The sequence below is a fragment of the Trachemys scripta genome, chromosome 21 (genome assembly GCF_013100865.1).
Source record: "Trachemys scripta elegans isolate TJP31775 chromosome 21, CAS_Tse_1.0, whole genome shotgun sequence".
Taxonomy (NCBI): domain Eukaryota; kingdom Metazoa; phylum Chordata; order Testudines; family Emydidae; genus Trachemys; species Trachemys scripta.
The window spans coordinates 8,930,580-8,949,242 of NC_048318.1; the positions used below are offsets into that span (position 1 = coordinate 8,930,580).

An 18,663-nucleotide genomic window follows, 5' to 3' on the forward strand; every position below is an offset into this window, starting at 1 on the left:
ACCTTGGAGTGATGGCGCTGGCTGGAAACAGAGGCACGGATGGGATATTTGAGTCTATCCCTTGCTCCTAGGGTGCACACTCACCCCTTATCCCTCCCCTTCCTGGACAGCACAGCAGGGAACTGATGTACCTACCTGCAGGAGGAAACCATTCCCTCCCCGCACCCCCCGCTAATACCTCCTTGGCAGTAACCCCTTTATCGTCTGCCAAGTCCCATGCTCAAGCCAACCAAACAGCTGTGGGGTGCCTCCCTGCCTCCTGGCCAAGTGACTGCTCTCCCAGGTCCTGTTACTCTCCCTATCTCACTGGGAGATCATTCAGGGGCAGCTGTGCATCTGCACGGTTTCAGTTTAAGGTCGTTCCCCCACCCATGTATACATTGTGTCCACACAGGGCTGGGATCCCTGCCCTCTCTCCCTCCCCCACCGATGCTTCAGGGCATGGATTGTGCTGCATCAATTCTCCATCCGCATGATTCCCTCCTCCCCTACCACCACCGTGCAGCTCCATGCACCACATGCAAGAAATAGTCACTGCACCTCCAGCTTCCTACTGCTGCAAGGGGCCGACTGGCAGCGGCTGGAAGGGATTGGTAGGGCATCTAAGGAGATGCAATAGCGTCTCACCCCAGGGCTTTGCACACCTGCTACAGTCACCAGGTCATAGCCTGGGATGACCCTTTCTGCACCCTGTCCCCTCCCCCCACGAGGATGGCCAGATGCTGCTACACCTGCAAGCTGCCTCCCTGTCCTGATCCTAACCCTCCTCGGGTCCCAGCAACCACGGGAGGCTGCAGGGGACTATGGGGTGGCGAAGGGATGCAGCACAAGCCCCTAGGAAGCCAGCAATGGGCAAACAGGGCTGCGCAGGGCAGAGGTCCCCATGGGAAGCAGGCCTATGGAGCCACCCACATGGACAGCTCACTGCCCGCTCTCCCTTTCCCCTTCCCCTCAGGCAAGTCACTCCACCAGGTCAGGCCAGTCTCCTCACTGACTCGGTTTCTCCCCCGCCCACCCGCTTTCTAGAGGTGCTGAGCTCCCGCAGCCCCCAGATACCCCAGCAAACGCCCCAATGACCTCAATGGGAGCATCAGGGGCCTGGTGTCCGAGAACCTCGGGCTCTCTCAACAGCTCGGACGCTGGCCTTATACCCAGGGGACCTCTGGATCCAGCACCTCCTAGCTCAGTCCTGCCCCGCTCACCCAATTCAGTCTCATCTCCCCCTCCCAGTGGTGTCCCCTGGAACTGAACATCCAGGGGGACAGGGCAAGACGCAGTGGGAGGACTAGTTCCCCTTGCGGCAGAGAGGACACCAAGCAAGGCTCCTGTCCCCAAAAGCAGCAGCCCAGGCTCTCCGCTGTTCCCAGGGAGCAGCAAGGCTTGCCCTTGGTTTTGCTTCCTTGGCTCCTTTCGTCCCACACAGCCCAGCTGGCTTCCCGATGCTGCCGCTTAATTAAAACCAGCCGGGTGGAAAGAATGGAATGAAAGGGAGAGGGGGAGAGAGACTTTCCTGGAAGGGGGCAGACTGGAGACAGTCCTGTGCCGAGCCGCCAGCTCTCAGTGCACTCCAGGGGCATGCTGGGGAACGGTGCATAGGAATGCCCCTGCCCTCGGATGGCGAGGGGGGGGGTGCTTCAGGGCTGGAGGACACAGTGTGCATCCACCTCGGCCTACGGCAGGTTGGTCGCTCCAGGTGAAGATGCTGAAACACCAAGCCCAGTGGAAGGGCCACGGCTGCCCCATCCCCTCTCAGCACAGGAGCCCGTGGCTCGGCAACTCACCTGCATACCCTGGGTCCACGTGGGGAGGGTAAAACCCAAACTTGATGAAGATGGGAATGGGGACTCCGAATTTGAACCACTCCACCACATAGGGAGGGGGCTGCCCGGTCAGCGGATGGATCACGTCGCATCCCAGGATCACGCTCTCACCAGCACGAGCTGTCACAAACTCGGGTTCCTCCCGTGAGCCGTAGACACCTGGGAGAAAAAAAAACAAAACATCAGCCGGGCAGAGTCGGTGGCTTTTATTGCCAGCAGCCTCTCCCCTCATTCCTGCAGGTACACGTGGCGACTCTTTCACAGGGCACACTAGGGCTTGGGTACCAGTAGTTGGGCCTGGTTAGGAAACGGAGACACTCCCTCTAGCAGCTGAGCTCCCTACTGCCACGCTGGGGCGTTGAGTAAAGGCGCGCGCCCCGACTGTGCAGCAGCAAGTCACCCACAGCACCACGCTAACGAGGGGCGCATGGCCAGGCTCTACAGGGCAGCAAGCCGGCGGCATAGCGCCCCGATGCTAGCCGAAGGCTGGGAGCAGACCAGGGCAGCAGGGCCATGTGGAGGAAAGCCAGCAGACTAAGGATATCCCACTCCACCGGCCTCTGTTGCCGCTTGCCATGGTGCCAGGGATGGATCGTGCTAGCCTCCCCATCAGCAGTTTGAGAACAGGAAACTGCGTCCAAACCTAGAGAGTCACGGCATCCAAAGGGCAACATGTTCCCAGTAAGCCCCTCCACCCCGCTGGGAAACAGCGGCTTCCACAACTGAGACACACAAAGTCTGCCAACACCGCACATGGTGCCAGTGCAACCAGGTTATTAGTGTGATTTCAAGACCTGCCAGAGGCACCCCTTGCTCCAGCTGCTCGCTGTCCTCCCAGCGACCGACCAGAGAATAATCCACTTCCCGCCAGGCCAAGGGGGCGGGGTCCCTCACCTGCTCCAGGGGCACCTAAGCCGCCCCTCCCCACCTCGCCAGAGCCAGAGGTGGGCCGAGGAGACAGCTCACCCTGCAGCCACTGGTTTGTTTGGTTGGTTCATTGGATCGCTGGGGTTGCTAGCTGGGTGGATCCGTTACGTGTGTTCCCCCCCTTTTTGGGGAGCCACAACAAGCTACTGAGCATGCCCAAAGGCTGCTGCAGAGCATCTCCACGCTGCTATGCCCAGGGCTGGCCACTCAACTCCGAAAGGAAGGGGAGCAGAGTGGGGACACTGGGGGCAAGAGACCGAAGGGAAGTGGCTGGGAGTGTAAAAAGAGCGAGGGCGAACGTGATGGATAGATGTTGCCTACTGATGGCCCCTTCTCGAAGTTCTGCCTGCGAGTGCGAAAGACCAGGCCGTGGACGCAGAGAGCAGACAATGCTCTGGTCTAGCCCAGCAAAGCACGGCAGGGGAGGGGGCGGCCCCCAAGGCTGCCCACCCTGAGGCCTGCTCCCCCTGAGCACATAGGCCTCTCACCGACTACCCAGCCAGCCCCCCAGCTCCCTCTGCCCCCTCAGCACGTGGAGACTCCCTCCAAGGTGACCTTCCTCCCACGCTCCCCACCCCCACATGCAGGTGCCCATGCCTCCCGTTCTGGAGGAGGAGGTGGTGGTGCAGGCAGGAAATGCACAGCTCTTCTATCAGCTCTGAATTGCTTAATAATATCTTCAGGGACGCCTCTCCTCCCTTCAGCAGGGGAGACATCCATTCATAAACCCACTCGCCTCGCCAGCCAATTACCGCAAGGAGCTACAAGCCCCTGGAACGGGCCTTTCAAAAGGGAAAGTGCTGACGCCACCCAGGCTCAGCCCAGCGAGCGGTGACAGCATTAAAACAGCTGCTCTGGACGCCCCGGGAACCCACCTGACACATCCACCCCCAGACCCTGAGCCAGCCCTGCCCTGCCCTCGTGGCCACCCCACCTGCATCTCCCCAGAGCCAGGAGACCTATCCCCTAGCTCCACATCCCCCTGCAATGTCCATACCCCACTAACCTGCACCAGCCACATCACCCCTCCCAAAGACCAGAGCTAGCCCCCACAGTCCAAACACAGGCATTTTCCACCTCTCCCCAAGCCTGCTGCCGGCCCCTCCCCACACGCTATCGGGAGCCTGCAGCTAGCCCATTTCCCCTTGCGAACACAGGACTCCCCCAGGCTTAGCAGGATTGGCTCAGGTCAGGTCACCGCAGGAGAGAAAAAGACCCACGTGCTGCAGAGAACGGTGCTGCAGCAGGTGGCGCTCTTTCCTTTGCGTCAGCTCTGTCTCAAAGTCCCAGGGCTGTAGGGTGACCAGATGTCCCGATTTTATAGGGACAGTCCCGATTTTGAGGTCTTTTTCTTATATAGGCTCCTATTACCCCCCACCCCCGTCCCGATTTTTCACACTTGCTGTCTGGTTGCCCTACAGGGCTGCGCCTAGGGGGTGCTAGTTTGCGGACAGCGCAACCTTTCAGATAAATCCTCCGAACAAAGGCCCATTGCGCCACAGATGTTCTGGCCAACTTCTACTAGGGATCACTCACCCCTCTGCAATTTCAATGCGGAACAGCTAGGTTCACCCCAGGGCAGGCTGTATTTCAAGGCCAGGTAAAAGCAAGCCCTGGCACTCTTCATCCATAGAGCTCAAAGTGTGTTACAAAGATCAGCATCCTCCGCTCCAATTTCCAGATGGGGAAACTGAGGCACAAAGCGACACAGGAACTGCCTCGCAGTCACCCAGCAGGCCAGTGGCAGAGCCAGAAACAGAACCCACATCTCCAGAGTCCAAGTCCAATGCTTTATCCACTAGGCCACATTGCCTCCCCTACATGGTTCCTCCAGGCTTTGCACAATCGCAGGGGTAGTGCAGTGGTTTGTGGTTTCCCCTTGAGGTATATATAGCAAGCTATTAGCAGGTACAGGATTTGCGAGAAAGGTGCAGGGCTCACAGCAGCTCGCTGTGGCACACCCACTCCTCCCCTTCTCCATCTTCTGAACCAGCTTCAGAAAAGAGGAGAACCAGCTGCTCTCCTATAAGGGCTGGGAGGTGGGTGGGAGCCCACACAGTCCTACCCTGCACAGGCCCATTCAAGGGCTCTCTCCACAGCAGGAGCTGTGCGGTAAGGCCTGGGGGTACCATATTCATGGCACACAGGGCCAGTCTCCTCTGCCAGCCAGCCAGGCTCAGCATAACAGAGGCAAGGAGAGAGAGCTTTAAAACCCTTTGCAACCCAGAAATTCCACAATCTTCACCCCCACCAGCCTCCGCACAATCTTACCAACCCAAGTCAGGGCCGGAGCAGCTGTTCGCAGCCCCCTGCTGCTCCCACACCATGCCCCACAGCACTCCCGGCTGGGAGAGGCTAGCTTTGCTGTTCCTCTGAGCCCCTTGCCGCAGCCAGCGCCGCTCCCCAGCGTATCTGTTACAGTGAAGTGCTGGGACTACAATAACCGTGAGCTCCCCCAAAACTAGCACCCCTACAAAAGATGTCTGCAAAGCAAGGCTGGGGCTTACGAAGCCGTCTGCCACATCGCAACCAGTGCCCTGCCCCATTCCCTGCAGAGACGCCTGCTGGAAGAGGCTGGGGTTGGAGTTGCTTGGGAGCTCCCCTATAGCCCGCGCCATTCTCCCAGGGGCAGGAGAGCAGCGGTTTTTAAAAGCTCCTTTCAGTCCGCTCCTGCCTGGATCTTGCAGAAGCCAGAGCCTGGGGAATCAGGGAAGCAGCTCCGTGGTACTGCGGCTTCGGGTAGCGGAGCTCTTATAGCGTGAAAAGGCTCCTTTCCGCATGCAGCCGGGAAGCTGCTCACGCTGCTGCTGCCCCCGCCAGCGAAGAATCTTCATTCTTCAGGGAGGCATGTTCCCAGATCCTTCGCTCTGCTCTTCAGAGCCAGCTTTGATTGGCCAATAGTGACATCACTGTTTTTCCACAACAGGAGAGTAAGATCACTGGTTATTTTTGGCTCAGACACAAACGTAAACCAGCAAACGGCCCCCACGGGGCCCCTGTGCAGGCTGATAATCAAAGTCCCTTTGGGGACGCAGGAGCCAGGTGGATTTGGCACCACGGCAAGCCGCTGCTTGCTGGGATAGCGTAGGCAGCAGCCAAAGACTCGCTCCTCTGCAACCTGCGCCAGTGCAGGGAAAAACATGCACCAGTCTGATCGCACAAGGCCACCAGCCATGAGTGTAGCACCTCTACAGCTCCCCAGCACAGGCACGGGGACAGGCGAAGACTATGGGGTCTGTAGCCAGGAGGAGGAGTGTACCTGGGGTGACGTATAACGGGCAGAAGCGTGGCAAAGGGGTGGTTGGGGTGCAGGTGTAGTAGGAGGGACCTGGGGACAATAGAAGGGTTTATGCTGTGTGTGTGCGCGCACGCTGAGCAGTAGATAGGCTGCCTGGCATGTGGGCACGGAGGGGCCATGTCTCTTGCCTGGGAGGGTAACTGCTCACTGGGGTCAGGCACACACCGCAGGTGCATGGCTGCAGACCACCACCAGGGAGTGGGGACATGTCTAAAAGCAGAAGGGAGCCACATAGCAAGTAGCTGCAGCCTTCTTCACCAATCATCATCATCCCATCCCCGGGCTTCACACCACCTGTGCAGGATTTCTTTGCACCTCGCTGGGCCTCATTATCGCTGCATTTCTAATGAGGCCAAGGCTTTTGCACCTTGTCAGCTGATGGGGTGACTTCAGCTGCCACCCCCACCCCTGAAATCTGCAATGCTTTGAGGGGGTCCTGAGACTGGCATCCATCCTTTCCCACTCCAGTGTCCCGGGGACGTTTCCTTCTGTGCTACTACCCTCTCCTCCACAATGCAACCACCCCACACTGCGGGGAACCAAAGTCATGGCTTACTAGCCACAGGCCGGCTCCAAATGCACCACCACAGCTCTGGAGTGGCTCCTGTTTCAGATGCCGCAGCAGGGTCCGCACAGCCGCTGCAGCAGCAAGAGGGAGGGGCCGGGGTCTGCACAGGGCATTTGAAGGCCAAACCGTTCCTTGGGCCTCAGCCGGCATCTGATACCCAACTGTCCAGGAGCCTGGTCAAGCCAGCCTTCCTTCCAGCAGGAGAAATCATTGGGGTTTGCCCAGAGATTCCCCCAAGCACCTGCCTGGCTCCACAGTATGACCATCTCCCCTCATCTAAATGGGACAGCAGCTACCACATTCAAACTGATGCTGGTGAGAGCACCTTGTGTGAGCCCTGCTGGGACAAAGGAAGAAGGGGCAGGCTTCCCTGCTAGGCACAGCAGCCTTCCTGTATGAGGGTCCAATCCTGCACTCGTCCTAATCTCCTTCAACTCCAGGGTGGGGAGGGGACGACTGGCTGAGCAAGGGCCGCAGGATTTCAGTTTCCCAAAACTTCACAGCCACCCCAGTCTGGGGGCAGAGGGTGTTTACCCTTCTGCCCCACAGGAGAATCTGCAAGACCTCTTTACCATGCCCCAAAGTCTCAGGGTACCGAGGATTTGCATCCATCCTGCCCCCCATCCAACAGGGAATGAGCAGGTTCCCACGTCCTCACCAGCCCAGTGTTCCCCGGCTAGCAGCTTGTGCAGTGCAGAAGCTCGGAGCCCATCCAAGCCTTCGCCGGTACGCAGCAGCTGCAGTGTCTCCCTAACGCACAGCTGGAGTCCTGCCAGCACGTGTAGGACTTGATGCACCTTGGCACAGTCCCCAGCTCTCTTATCTCCAGTCAGCACCAGGCCCTCCATTCACCTGAGGAGCATTCAGATTTCCACACAGCCAGCAAGAGCAGCAGAAGGGCAAGGGGAGGGGCTGGCTGGAAAGGAGGGAGAGGCATACCACCATATGCACTGGCAGCACCAGTGGTCTCATACTGCCGCCTATGCCACCCAACCCAGGAACACTGGTGGGATGAGTCTGCCAGGCCTCAGCCATGCTATCCCAAAGGGTCTAGGCAGCGTGTGTGAAAGATGAGCTAAAGAGGGCTTTGATATTTGCCTACACACCTCAGACACAGCCTCAGTGCAAGAGCCCCCTGCCGTCAGTAGCAGCGGATGGTGCTCAGCACCTCACAGGATTGGGCCAGGAGACTCAGAGACTGCCACGCCGGAGGGAGAAAGTGTCAGCCACCTGCTCTCGCCCAGCCCCAGATACCCAGCACGAGCAGCTCTTGGTACTGACGCAGAACCAGCTCCCTTCTCCCCACATTCCAGCAGCTCCCTCCGCCAGCTCCGGCTTCTCGTCCTGAATTTTAATCTCCGTCTGGTCCAATAACGCTCGTTTCCTGCCCCCACACACATTGTCAAGCAAACAGCCCCCTCAGCCAGGGACGCCGTGCGCTAGGAGCAGCGACGGTTCTCAGCACCTGCCTCCAGGAGCACACGACTGGGGAAGCTAAACCTGGCTCAGGGGGCTTCGCCGACAGCAGACCCCTGCTCCCAACCCAGCGTGGGGACGCTGGAGTGCTGCCCCCACAGCAAGAGGAGGCTGTGAGACTTGGAAGTGCCTTGAACCCCACCGGCTACACGCAGGAGCTGGGCTGGCCCGGCCTGGAAGGGACACCAGGAAAGCCATGACGGGTTGGGGGGAAGGGAGAGCAATGCAGTTAGAGAGGCAGCCCTGTAGAGTAGCACAGGGCCCAGTCCTTCCTCAGCTAAGGCCAGGCAGACCCAACGACGGTGCGCATCCTAGGAAGCTTGGTCATTGGCATCACCAGGCAATGGGGCTGCCTGACGCTGGGTGTTGGCCAGGAGAGCCCTGCTGAGCCAGTGCTCCCAGCTTCGCTGTAGAGCAGCCCCTTGCTAGCTCTGATGTCCCAACGTCGCCTGCTGCACTCCAGGTCTGAGGACTCCGCTCCCACTTTTCGGGATCAGGGCACATGTGTGCAGGCCCCATTCAAAACACGTCTCTCCCCATGGCTGCTGAACCTATTTCAGAGCCAGATTCCAACCAGCTCACACCCCTATGGTTTCAGTGCAGTTTGGCCAGCTGCAGTGGAAGGGACCAGCATCAACCAGCTGTAAACTGTACCTTACCCCACGCCAGCAGATGCTGTTTGTGCAGGGCTACAGCGCTCAAGGGGAGTGACAGGAAGGCGCCAGCTACGGTGCTCACACGGAGAGCCACAGGGTTAGCCGATCCCAAGAAAGGCCGCAACCTCCGTCATAAGCTACTGAAAGACCCCCAGCCAAGGGTACGTCCACACAGCAAACGGTGCACAGGCTTCAGCATGGGGAACGCAAGCCCGGCACGGACCCTGGGAAGGAGCTCGACGCACTAGCCCCCTCTGGGACCCCGCTGCACTGTCTTCACCTCTACTGTTACCTGCTCTCGCTGAATTCAAGCTAGCTCAAACAGGTTGACGTGCCCTCAGACCCCTTCCGATAAGGCCCTCCACTGGCTGAAGTCCTCTTCATTCATGCAGCAGCAGCGCAAGCTTAATCCACATTGAGGCACGCTGCGCCACCAATCCAGACCCAGAAGGGACTCTCTTGAAGGACTCAATCGCATTTGAATGTGGCTGTGAAGAACTGAGCTAGCCAACAAGGCCCCTTTTGTGGTCAGCACAGACCACAGCACGTTGCATCAGCTACTTATGCTCCTGCGGGAGCACAGCAGACAAACCCCTGCACCACCACCCTCATAACGCTGGGGTGCTGGGTTCAGAGGTGAGTCGCATAAAGCACGACCAGTGCTACTTCCTGCCACAGCCGGTGGGCTCCCATCTGACTGCTGTCCAGGCCTGATGCTGCTTAGCCTAGATCTGATGAGAGCACAGCCCACGCTGCTCTGATGGCAAGGGACCAAGGGCAGAGGAGGGAGACGCTTCCAACCCACCACCTGGCTCCAGCTGGGAATAAGTGAGTTTCGACTGGAAGCAGATCCCCCAGTGCTATGTCAGGCCAGACAGCCGATTGATCCCCACCGTGGCCATTCACAGCCAGCCTCTGGGTTTCTCGGCACGATTAGCAACTTTAATTTGCTCTCGACTGGATTGTATTTCACGGCCTTTCCTCGCAGGAAGTCGGTAATTCAATCTTCAAGCTTCTCAGCACAAAAGGTGAAAAAAATAGCAGCAGCAGTTTGTGCACGGCCTGGTGGAGAGGAAAGAACAAGCAACAGCTATCCACAGGACGGATGCCTAACGCCGCGGTACCACCTTTTCCCCACTGCCCTGCCTAAGGTATCGGTCAAGAGAGGACGGGGGCCACGTGCTGGAGCAGCTACATGATCCCGGACATTATGCCTTACAGTGCCTCCTGCTGAGTGAGGTTGGGACTGCAGGAGCTGGAAGCGCTCTCCGCTGGCATGCACACCCTGCGAGGAACAGTCTCGTGTTCAGTATGACACCAGCCCTGACGCGTCAAATCTTTCTGTTCAGGGACTGCTGAATCGCTGGGACAGGACAGCCCATTCTCCAAGGCAGCTTCAAAGAGGCTTTTACAGACGAGAGACAAAAAAATAGCACAAGGCGTGTATCTTTGAGGCCCGATACAAAGGGTCCAGTGACGTCTGGAAGGATGCCATTGAGCCCTCAGCCCCGCAGGCACCCCTTCTCCGCACAGAGGATGGCAAGCAGACTAACGAGCCATTTAATGCACAGCCTGCACCCAGTTTAACACCATCCTCCCTCTGAGCAGGTGTGGGGAGGGGAGGGAAGGAAGGGAACATAGTGCACAGCTCAGGAAGGGACTCCCTGGCTATCTGGGGAAGACCCAGGGTGCTGCGGGAAGGGGCGCCGGTGAGTCAGCTGTTCGCACTCTTCCCTCATTGCCCCCCTTGTGCCAGTGACCTCCCATGCTCTGGCTGTTGGCGTTATCCTGGCAACACGCGCAGCTCTGCAGCTCCCTCTCCAGCCTGTGGCCATCTCCCCAATGTCTCCTCGGGGGTGCCCCGCTGCTTCCGCAAACCATGCACGGCAAGCGCAGATCCCCTCTGCTCACCTCACCCCTTCCCCTGCCACCATCCTCCCCGGCACCTGAGCTCAGGGCTGTCTGGGACCCCCTCCCTTTCCTCACCCCTCACAGCCAGGATCCTCCCACACCCACCTCCCACTCCCAGAGCCAACATATGTTTCGCAGCCCGGTGCCAAGGGCAAGATGCCATGCCATCTCCAACCTCTCTCTCTAGACCCTCCCATCTACCCAGCAAGTAATGCATTGCTCTGACAACATCTCCCCCACCCAGCTCCACACATCTCTCCACTGGCTCCCTATCACTGAGAATGTAGTGAGGAGGAAGGGTTTGAGTCCAGCCCTCAATGCTCCTCACCTCACTCCCTCCTCCCATTCTCACCTCCCTGTGCCTGGAAGGGTCTGTCTTCCTCATGCACCTCCTCCAAAGCCCTCTCCCCGCATCCCATCCCACTCCTTGGATTCCCCCTCCTGCCTCAGCCCCTTCTCAAAGCCACCAGCATTCAACAGGCTTCGCTCTCTCCATAAGATGCGGTCCGTTACGCTGCGCTGCTTGAACCCCCTTTCTTGGCCCGTCTTTATCACCTCGCGCTGCCTGAGCCTGCAAACTCAGAGACAGGACGCATGTCTCTGACAGGCTAGGCAGAGCCAGGGCACTAGATTGATCGGTGATGGCATTTGGAAAGTGTTTTGGGATCAGCAGATGAAAGAGGATTCATGAGCATCAGCTATTATCCTGTGCCCAGAAGCTAAGGGGATGAGTTCTCTTCAACAGACGTCCCTGCCGTCCACCTCCACATGGCAATCCATCTCTGAAGATCACCATCCCATCCTTCAGCCCCGGGCAAAGACTCAACCTGATTTTCCAAGTTGCTGAAGAAACACGGCTTCACCAGGAGCTGCAGGTGCTCTGCCTCTCTGGAAATCAGGCCATGACGGGGCTAAGACCAAGGGGTATAATCAGAGTCATCCACATAACAAGGCAGGCGGACAGCTAAGAAGTGATGGAACAAATCACTGCAGAAGATTCTGGGACCTGGAATCCTTCCATGAGGCAGCAGCAGCTAAGTTGGAGGGGACGGACTGCACCATCCCCTTTTCTGTTGGAAAGATGAGCAGAACAGACAAGAACTGTCCCATGCAGAGGTAAATGCTCCCTCTTCCTCCCTCCCTTCTAACTGGCCTGGCAATAAGCCCTTTCCGGGCAGCATGGCCAAAGCAAGGGATTTCCACCCCCCGCCAATCAGGAGCGAGCCCAGGGGAAGTCAATGTCAGCTAGGCATGAAGATTCACAGCCCACCCACAAGCAGTAGAGGCGGTTAACTTCAGCTCCAAGAAGCAGCTCATTAACTAACAAGATGGGAATGGGAGCGTGTGTGAATGGAGAAAGAGCGAAGCTGAGAATGGATGAGTGAACACACAGGAATGGAAGAACCAACAAGGCAAATGGAGAGAAAGAATGAACGGAGAGAGAATGGATGAGCATGGGAGAGAGAAGGAAGGAACGAGTGGGAAAGAACAGATGAGCGTGGGAAGAGCAAACAAATGAACAAGAAAAGGAACGCACAAGGGAGCCTGAGCAAGCGAAAGGCGTGCATGGGTGCACACGGGTGTTTCAAAAACATCCTCATTTCAAACGGAGCCAGGACCAAGTGACTAGGGGCCCAGCTCTAAGCCATTGCCTGGGCTTAGACCATTTGGAGCCGAATGAACACAAGCCAGGTTTGAAATCCCATTCCCTCTTTCCAAGAGGGGAGAGGAAAGTCCAGGCATGTCAGAGCCGCCTGTACACACTGATGGGCCTGGTCCTCTCCCACCAGCAGGATCCACTACACACACCTGCAACTTTGCCCTCACAGGTTGCCAAGTGCTTCCTGCCCACTGCTGCCCAAACAAACAGGCTTGGCACAGAGGGAGTGGGCAGCATGCATACGCCTTGCAGTAGCCTCTGGAATGGAAGTGCTGAGATGTGAGTGAAGGAAAAATAGGTCAGTTTCTGGCCGCTTGCAGTGCCGGTATCTAATCAAAAAGCCAATGGAGTAACCACATGCATGGCTAGGCTTCACCTCCACGTGAGGAAAGCTGTCTGCCATCCATTAGAATTACAAGCACCCAGTTCTTCCAGTTCTTGTGGGGATCCCTGCTTTCACCCCCCAGCCCTGCTCTTCGCTCTGGATTCCCTCTCTTGCTTGGTTCACATACCTGGCTAGATGCCCCCGTCTCACTAGCAAGTTTCACTCTGTCTGCACATTAGTGGCCTCGGCCCAGAATTACCGTTCCAGTCTAGTAACTTCCCCTCTCCTAGGGAGGGCGAGGAGCACTGGGCTCAAAAATCTCGCAAGGGATGCCAGCATCCCATGCCCTTGCGGCAGGGAAGAGGGACAAGGGGGAAAACTAACTGCACCTCCAACCCAAGCAGTACATTTGGGGACAGTCCCACACAGTTACACACATTTAGGATACCTTCAGGCATTTAACCACACCTGTGATCTGGCAAAAGAGACGATGGAAATGGGACAGCATCCACAACAGCAGAGGGTTCTTCAGTAACTCTGCCAGATTGTGGGGTCACAAGTACCTGTTGAGTCTACAAAATATGCACGCACACCCATGGTGCGCTCCAAAAAACTTGCCATTTACAGCACAGCACTATAGATACTAGAGTGACTGGTGCTGGAGAGATCAGCATCACCAGCTCCTAGAGTTTTACGAGTCTCACAATATTGGGTGTTCTTCTTAAAAGCCCCAGCTCCTGAAGGCATGTGATCAGGTGAGAATTTCACCTTTCATTTACAAAGTAAGTTTCCGGCCCTTGTGTTTGTGAAGAAAAGCTTGAGAGCATGACCCATATGGGACCTAAAGATTAAAAAGCCAGAGGGCAAATGAAAAGAATCCCAAAGGTATTATTTAAACATATCATGGATTTCTGTGGTCTGACACATGATTTTTTGAATGCTTGCGATTGGCCATACGGAGAGATGCAGAAGAGTTATGGGTATTAAAAGGCCCCACGCAACTCTGCGAATCATGTGCACAAGTACCACACTGCAAGCGCCACTTTGCACGGTGGGCAGAGAAATGCAGGGCTGGCATGTGTGCCAACTCTGCAGGAGCGGCATGGGTGCTCACATTGATTGGCCCTGATGGAACTTCCACACACAAACAAGCCCCGCTGCTCCTGGGCAGGTCAGTACGTACGCAACAGAAGTAACTCCACTCCTCTTTCTCTTCCCCCACACATCTTCCATTTCTCTTCCCCCCCCTCTCCGCCCCCCAGTCAAATGAGTATGTCCTCTGCATTCTGCAGCCCATTTGGTTGAAATACAAGCCAGCACCAGGAGATGGGCACATCACGTATGAGGCAGTATCTTTCTAAGCGAACACTGTCGGTTGTAGGATCCATTCAGGTCTCAGAAGTGTTCTGATAGCTGATTTCACACCTGCATTGTGGATTTTCTCACTTCTCTGGGGCATGGCGGGGAGAGAAAGGGCCTCTTGTTTGTTAGAGCTCTGACAGCTTGGACCCCACCATCTTGGTGGACAGAACTTCATGGCTCTGCTGCCCCATCATGAGTACTCCGAACACCCCCATCACCCCCAGGACACAGAGTGGCCATGAGGGATGTCCAACACTCTGGATCAACACAGAGCCATAGCTGTGGACTGCAGCATGTCCGACCCTGAGCTGGGACATGACAGATGGAATAGTGGAGCAGAGCGAATGTGCGGTGACAGGTACTGCATTTGTGGCCGTGTCCATCAATCAGCGATGACAGGAAAGGCAGAACTAGGGGGTTATTTCAGTCCATATGTGAGGCGTGCCCGTCCCATGCTCTGTCTAGGTCCTTCGTAACAAGCTTTAGAACACAACACAACTGCGCACACTCAATTGTGGCAGGGCCTTTTACGAGTCCCGAGAGAGAACATGCGGCATCCAGCAGCCCAAGCAGTCAGGTCCCTTGGATTCCGCTGCAAGCTCCTTCCTGGAGAACCTGGACATCAGGATTCTTGGGGGCTACTTCAAGCTCTGAGGGAAGCACTGTTTTGCGGTAACTGGTGCGGGGGGACGGAGTCAGGACGCCTGGGTACCATTTCTACCTCTGCCACAGACTCATTCTTCTCCTTTGGCCAACACACCCAACTTCCGTGCCTCAGTTTCCCCTATCTCTAACGTGGAGATAACACCTGCCTCACAAATAGGAGTCCGTGAGCAAGGCTTCACTAACGAGATCAGGGAGGAGACACCCTACTACCATATTTCCATAGACTCCCTAGCATATGGGCACATCTCCCGTCACCCTGGTCCGGTAGAAACATGTTGGGCATTCAGAGCTCCTGCAGTCCCTCCACCTAGCCAGCCTACTCCTCCCCATAAACTCCCTTCAGCTGACAGGGAGAGGGGAAGGGGCGTGCACTCAGAGCTGCTCTGCCTATCCCAGCAGAGCCACCCAGCCCATGACAAGTAGAAGACAGCCCTGTCAGCTCATCTGGATGCCTACAGGCTTCAAATATTCAGAACTGGGTTCCACTACTCCACTTGGCCATCTCGTTCCCAGGGTTATCCCAATGGGTCAGAGCCACCATGGCTCCCTCCCCCTCCACCAGGGGGCAACAGCAGCAGTTCGACGGACATTTCCAACCGATTCTCCAAGCCCCAGATCTTTCTAGGGTGCCAGACTCTGACATGGGACTCCGCTTGTGGGATGAATCCAGGCCCCACTTCAGACAGAGTGTCCAATAACAGGAGTGTTAACGCTCTGTCACCAGCTCTGCCTCGCAGCTGTTCTCACTTTGGTGCAGAGTTGCTATACAGGGGGAGGAGAGAGGCAGAAAGGGCTCGAGAAAGGTGCATCGAGCCCAGTGGAAAGACCCTCTCTCAGCCAGCTGGGCACATGGGACCCATCAAATGACAGAGAATCCCTCAAAGCTCCACTACAAGTGGGGAAGAAAAGGAAGGACAGTTCACTGGGCAGGTTGCCGCTAACCCCAAAGGTTCAATCCTGCCATCCTCTCAGTACCAAATCCCATACAAGAGCGCAGTCTGGGCCTCTGAAACAGTGCACGGTTGGCAGGGCAGTGGGGTCCCATGTTTAAAGCAGGCGGGCTGGGAGTCAGGGCGCCTGGGTTCTGTGCCTGACTCCGGCAGGGCAGGGCAGGGTTCAGAGTCTAGATCCCCAAGTCTCATTCCTGGTTCTGGGTGCACAGATCTCTGGCCTGCCCCTCTCTGTGCTCAACGTCCCTCATGAAAACGGGGATAACCCCAACCTCCCAGGGAGAAGGCGAGGCTGGGGGATTCTCAAGCAGCCAGAGGGGCTTGGCTGGGAGACTCTTCACATCCATACCAGGCAACTGGTACACTCATTATACACGCTGCCTGTGGACCAGCACAGCACAGGCACGCAATCGGGTAAAATGAACCCCTGCCCTGGGGCAGCCAAGCCTTCTCCCTGAAAGCCCCATATGGCAAATAATGGAGGAGACACCAGTCCAGAGAAGCCAGAGAGGAGCAGCAGACAAATATCCTACCCTAGTCAGTGCTGCCTGAATGGCGACATGACCCTTCCCTCCATCCCCCAGTGCCAGTGCCCGCAGAGCTGCCTGCGCCCTTAATGCTCCACTGGTGCCCCGGGACGCCGTGCAGCAGGAGGCTCCCGGAGCGTTCAGCACGCTGGAGCAATCTCTTCGCGCTCAGCCAGCACAATCGCAAGGTTCACTTGAGGTCGCGGGAAAGCTCAGAGGATGCGAAAGCACCATCCCACTGGAGCGTGATGTGTGCAGGGCCCCCTGCCATCAACAAGTAATTAACGGGCTCACTGACCAACTCTGCCACTCCACAGGGCCAGCTGGGACTTGGACAACAAGCCTGAGAGATGTGCCTCCCTACCAATCAGGGGCCAAGAGATCAGTGACACATATGTGTCCCCCCTCCCCACTCCACCACCAATCAGAGGCCTGAAAGCCTTGACCCTGTGTGCACCTCCACCAATCAGCACAGAGGTACCCCGCTGCCCCATTTGGACCTAACCCTCCCCTCCACCCCCCACCAATCATAGCCCAGTTTCTGGAGAGTAGAAAGAAAAGATGCACAAGCCGCAAAGCCCAGCTGCGCCCTGCTACCCAACCCCATGGCGGTGATGATGTATCCACCAGACATACCCCGAGGTTGCAGGATCAGCCCAACCCAAAGCTCTCAGAGACCAGTAACAAAGAGCCTATTCTCACCCTGCAGAGCAGTGCGAGAACCCGCGGTGCAGAGATGAAATCTGCTTTGACACATCCCATTCACAGCATCGAAGGCAGAATATTGCGGGGATCGAGGACGACAAGCCACTGGCATTTCATCAGGGGGGCACTAGAATGCAAGGAGGATCTGCTCTAGGGAGAGACTAAGATGGCAAGGACCCCGCCCTTGCTAACCAGGAGGGTAGCAGAGAGCTGGAGTCCATCCGCCTCCCTCCCAGATCACATCACCAGCGGAACATGACAGGAACGAGTGGCTCGGCTGGAGCGGTGGGGGTTTGCTCAGCCAGTTAGAAACTGCACATGACAGAAAGCTGCAATTAGTTGCTCAGTCATCTAAAGAACTACTGAGGAAGACCGTCTGACTCTGCAGGCTGCCTGCCCTTCCCGACCAGAACACTGGCTGGCTGTACTGCTGGTGGGGTATCTGTGTCGCTCTGATGGGACCCGCCTCCCTGACCCAACCCCCTTTGGCTGAATCCATCACCCAGGATAACAGCCCCACTGGTCCCATAATCAGGGACCTTCCCCCTCCCTCCTCACTTCTCTGCCTCAGCTCAGAAGCAGCATCTGGGTTTGCAGCAAGATCCCTGCTTTTTTAACCTGATTTTCCAGATGGATTGGCTGAGACACACATAGGTCAAGTGACTTGCCTCAAGGTCACACAGCAGAAATGGGAGAAGGAGGGAGGGGAAGACCTGGAATAACCAGAGGGGACAGCTTAATGGTCTATGCATCAGGTTCAGAGGAACCAGGCTCCCTGAAGCTTCAAGTTCAAACCCCTCTTTCCTCCTTCAGAAGCAGAGAACCATGCAGCAGAGGGGACAGGGATTTCACTGGTGACCCTCTAAGTAAGATCATGTCTCCTCTATGGTTGCATTTAAGTTCCCCCGGCACCATCAGGAGAGTACAAGATAATGGCAGTGTCCATAGACCTTCCCATCCAGTATGCTGGACAGCATTCATCTTCCACCCACCATCTCTTTCCAAAATGCTGTTTTGAGAGTCCCCACCACCACCCTCCAGGCCACACGAATGAGAGAAGGGGATTATACAATCAAGACAATTCCTAGAGAAATAACTTTGGTAAGCTGTAGTAAGATTGTAACCATCAATTCAGGGGAAGGGGGAGTCATTACAGTAGGACAGAGGTGCAAGCTGAAATCAGGGACCCTTTGCACTAGGCGCAATACACACACACACACACTCTAACAAGAACTTGTAATCTAGGCAGGCAAGACAAAGAGTGGAATGAGAGGAGACTTGCCCGAGGCTACACAGCTGGTCAGTAGCAGAGCCAGCCCAGACCCCAGGTTTCCTGACACCCAGTATAGTGCCCTGCCCACTAGACCAGGGCTTCTCAAACTGGGGGTCACAAGATTATTACATGGGGGGTCATGAGCGGTCAGCCTCCACCCCAAACCCTGCTTTGCCTCCAGCATTTAGAATGGTGTTAAATATATTTAAAAGTGTTAATTTATAAGGGGGTGGGGGGTCGCACTCAGAGGTTTGCTGTGTGAAAGGGGTCACCAGTAAACAAGTTTGAGAGCCACTGCTCTAGACTATGCTGCCTCTGCTGAGTTAAATGCGGAAGTTGTTAAAAATAAAAAATTCCCCCAGAAGCCACGTGGCCAAATGCTGCAATTTTAAAGGTGTTCACCTATAGCTTAAAACACACACAGCCTTGAGATCAGAAACTACTGGATGCCGAATGCCCATCAGGACACCAATGTTCATGTCCTTTATTCATTTCAAGCAGCAGCCATGGTATCTTGCTTCTTCCTGGAGCAACCTCCA

At 56.5% G+C, this 18,663-nt stretch overlaps 1 protein-coding gene across 1 annotated transcript in view; it reads right to left on the reverse strand.

Moving 5' to 3' along the window:
- IGSF9B (immunoglobulin superfamily member 9B) overlaps nt 1–18,663 on the reverse strand; it is a 98,711-nt gene that overhangs the window by 69,289 nt on the left and 10,759 nt on the right. The window contains exon 2 of the mRNA XM_034754506.1: nt 1,782–1,979. Coding sequence (XP_034610397.1) covers nt 1,782–1,979 — 198 coding nt within the window. The remainder of the gene's footprint in view (nt 1–1,781; nt 1,980–18,663) is intronic.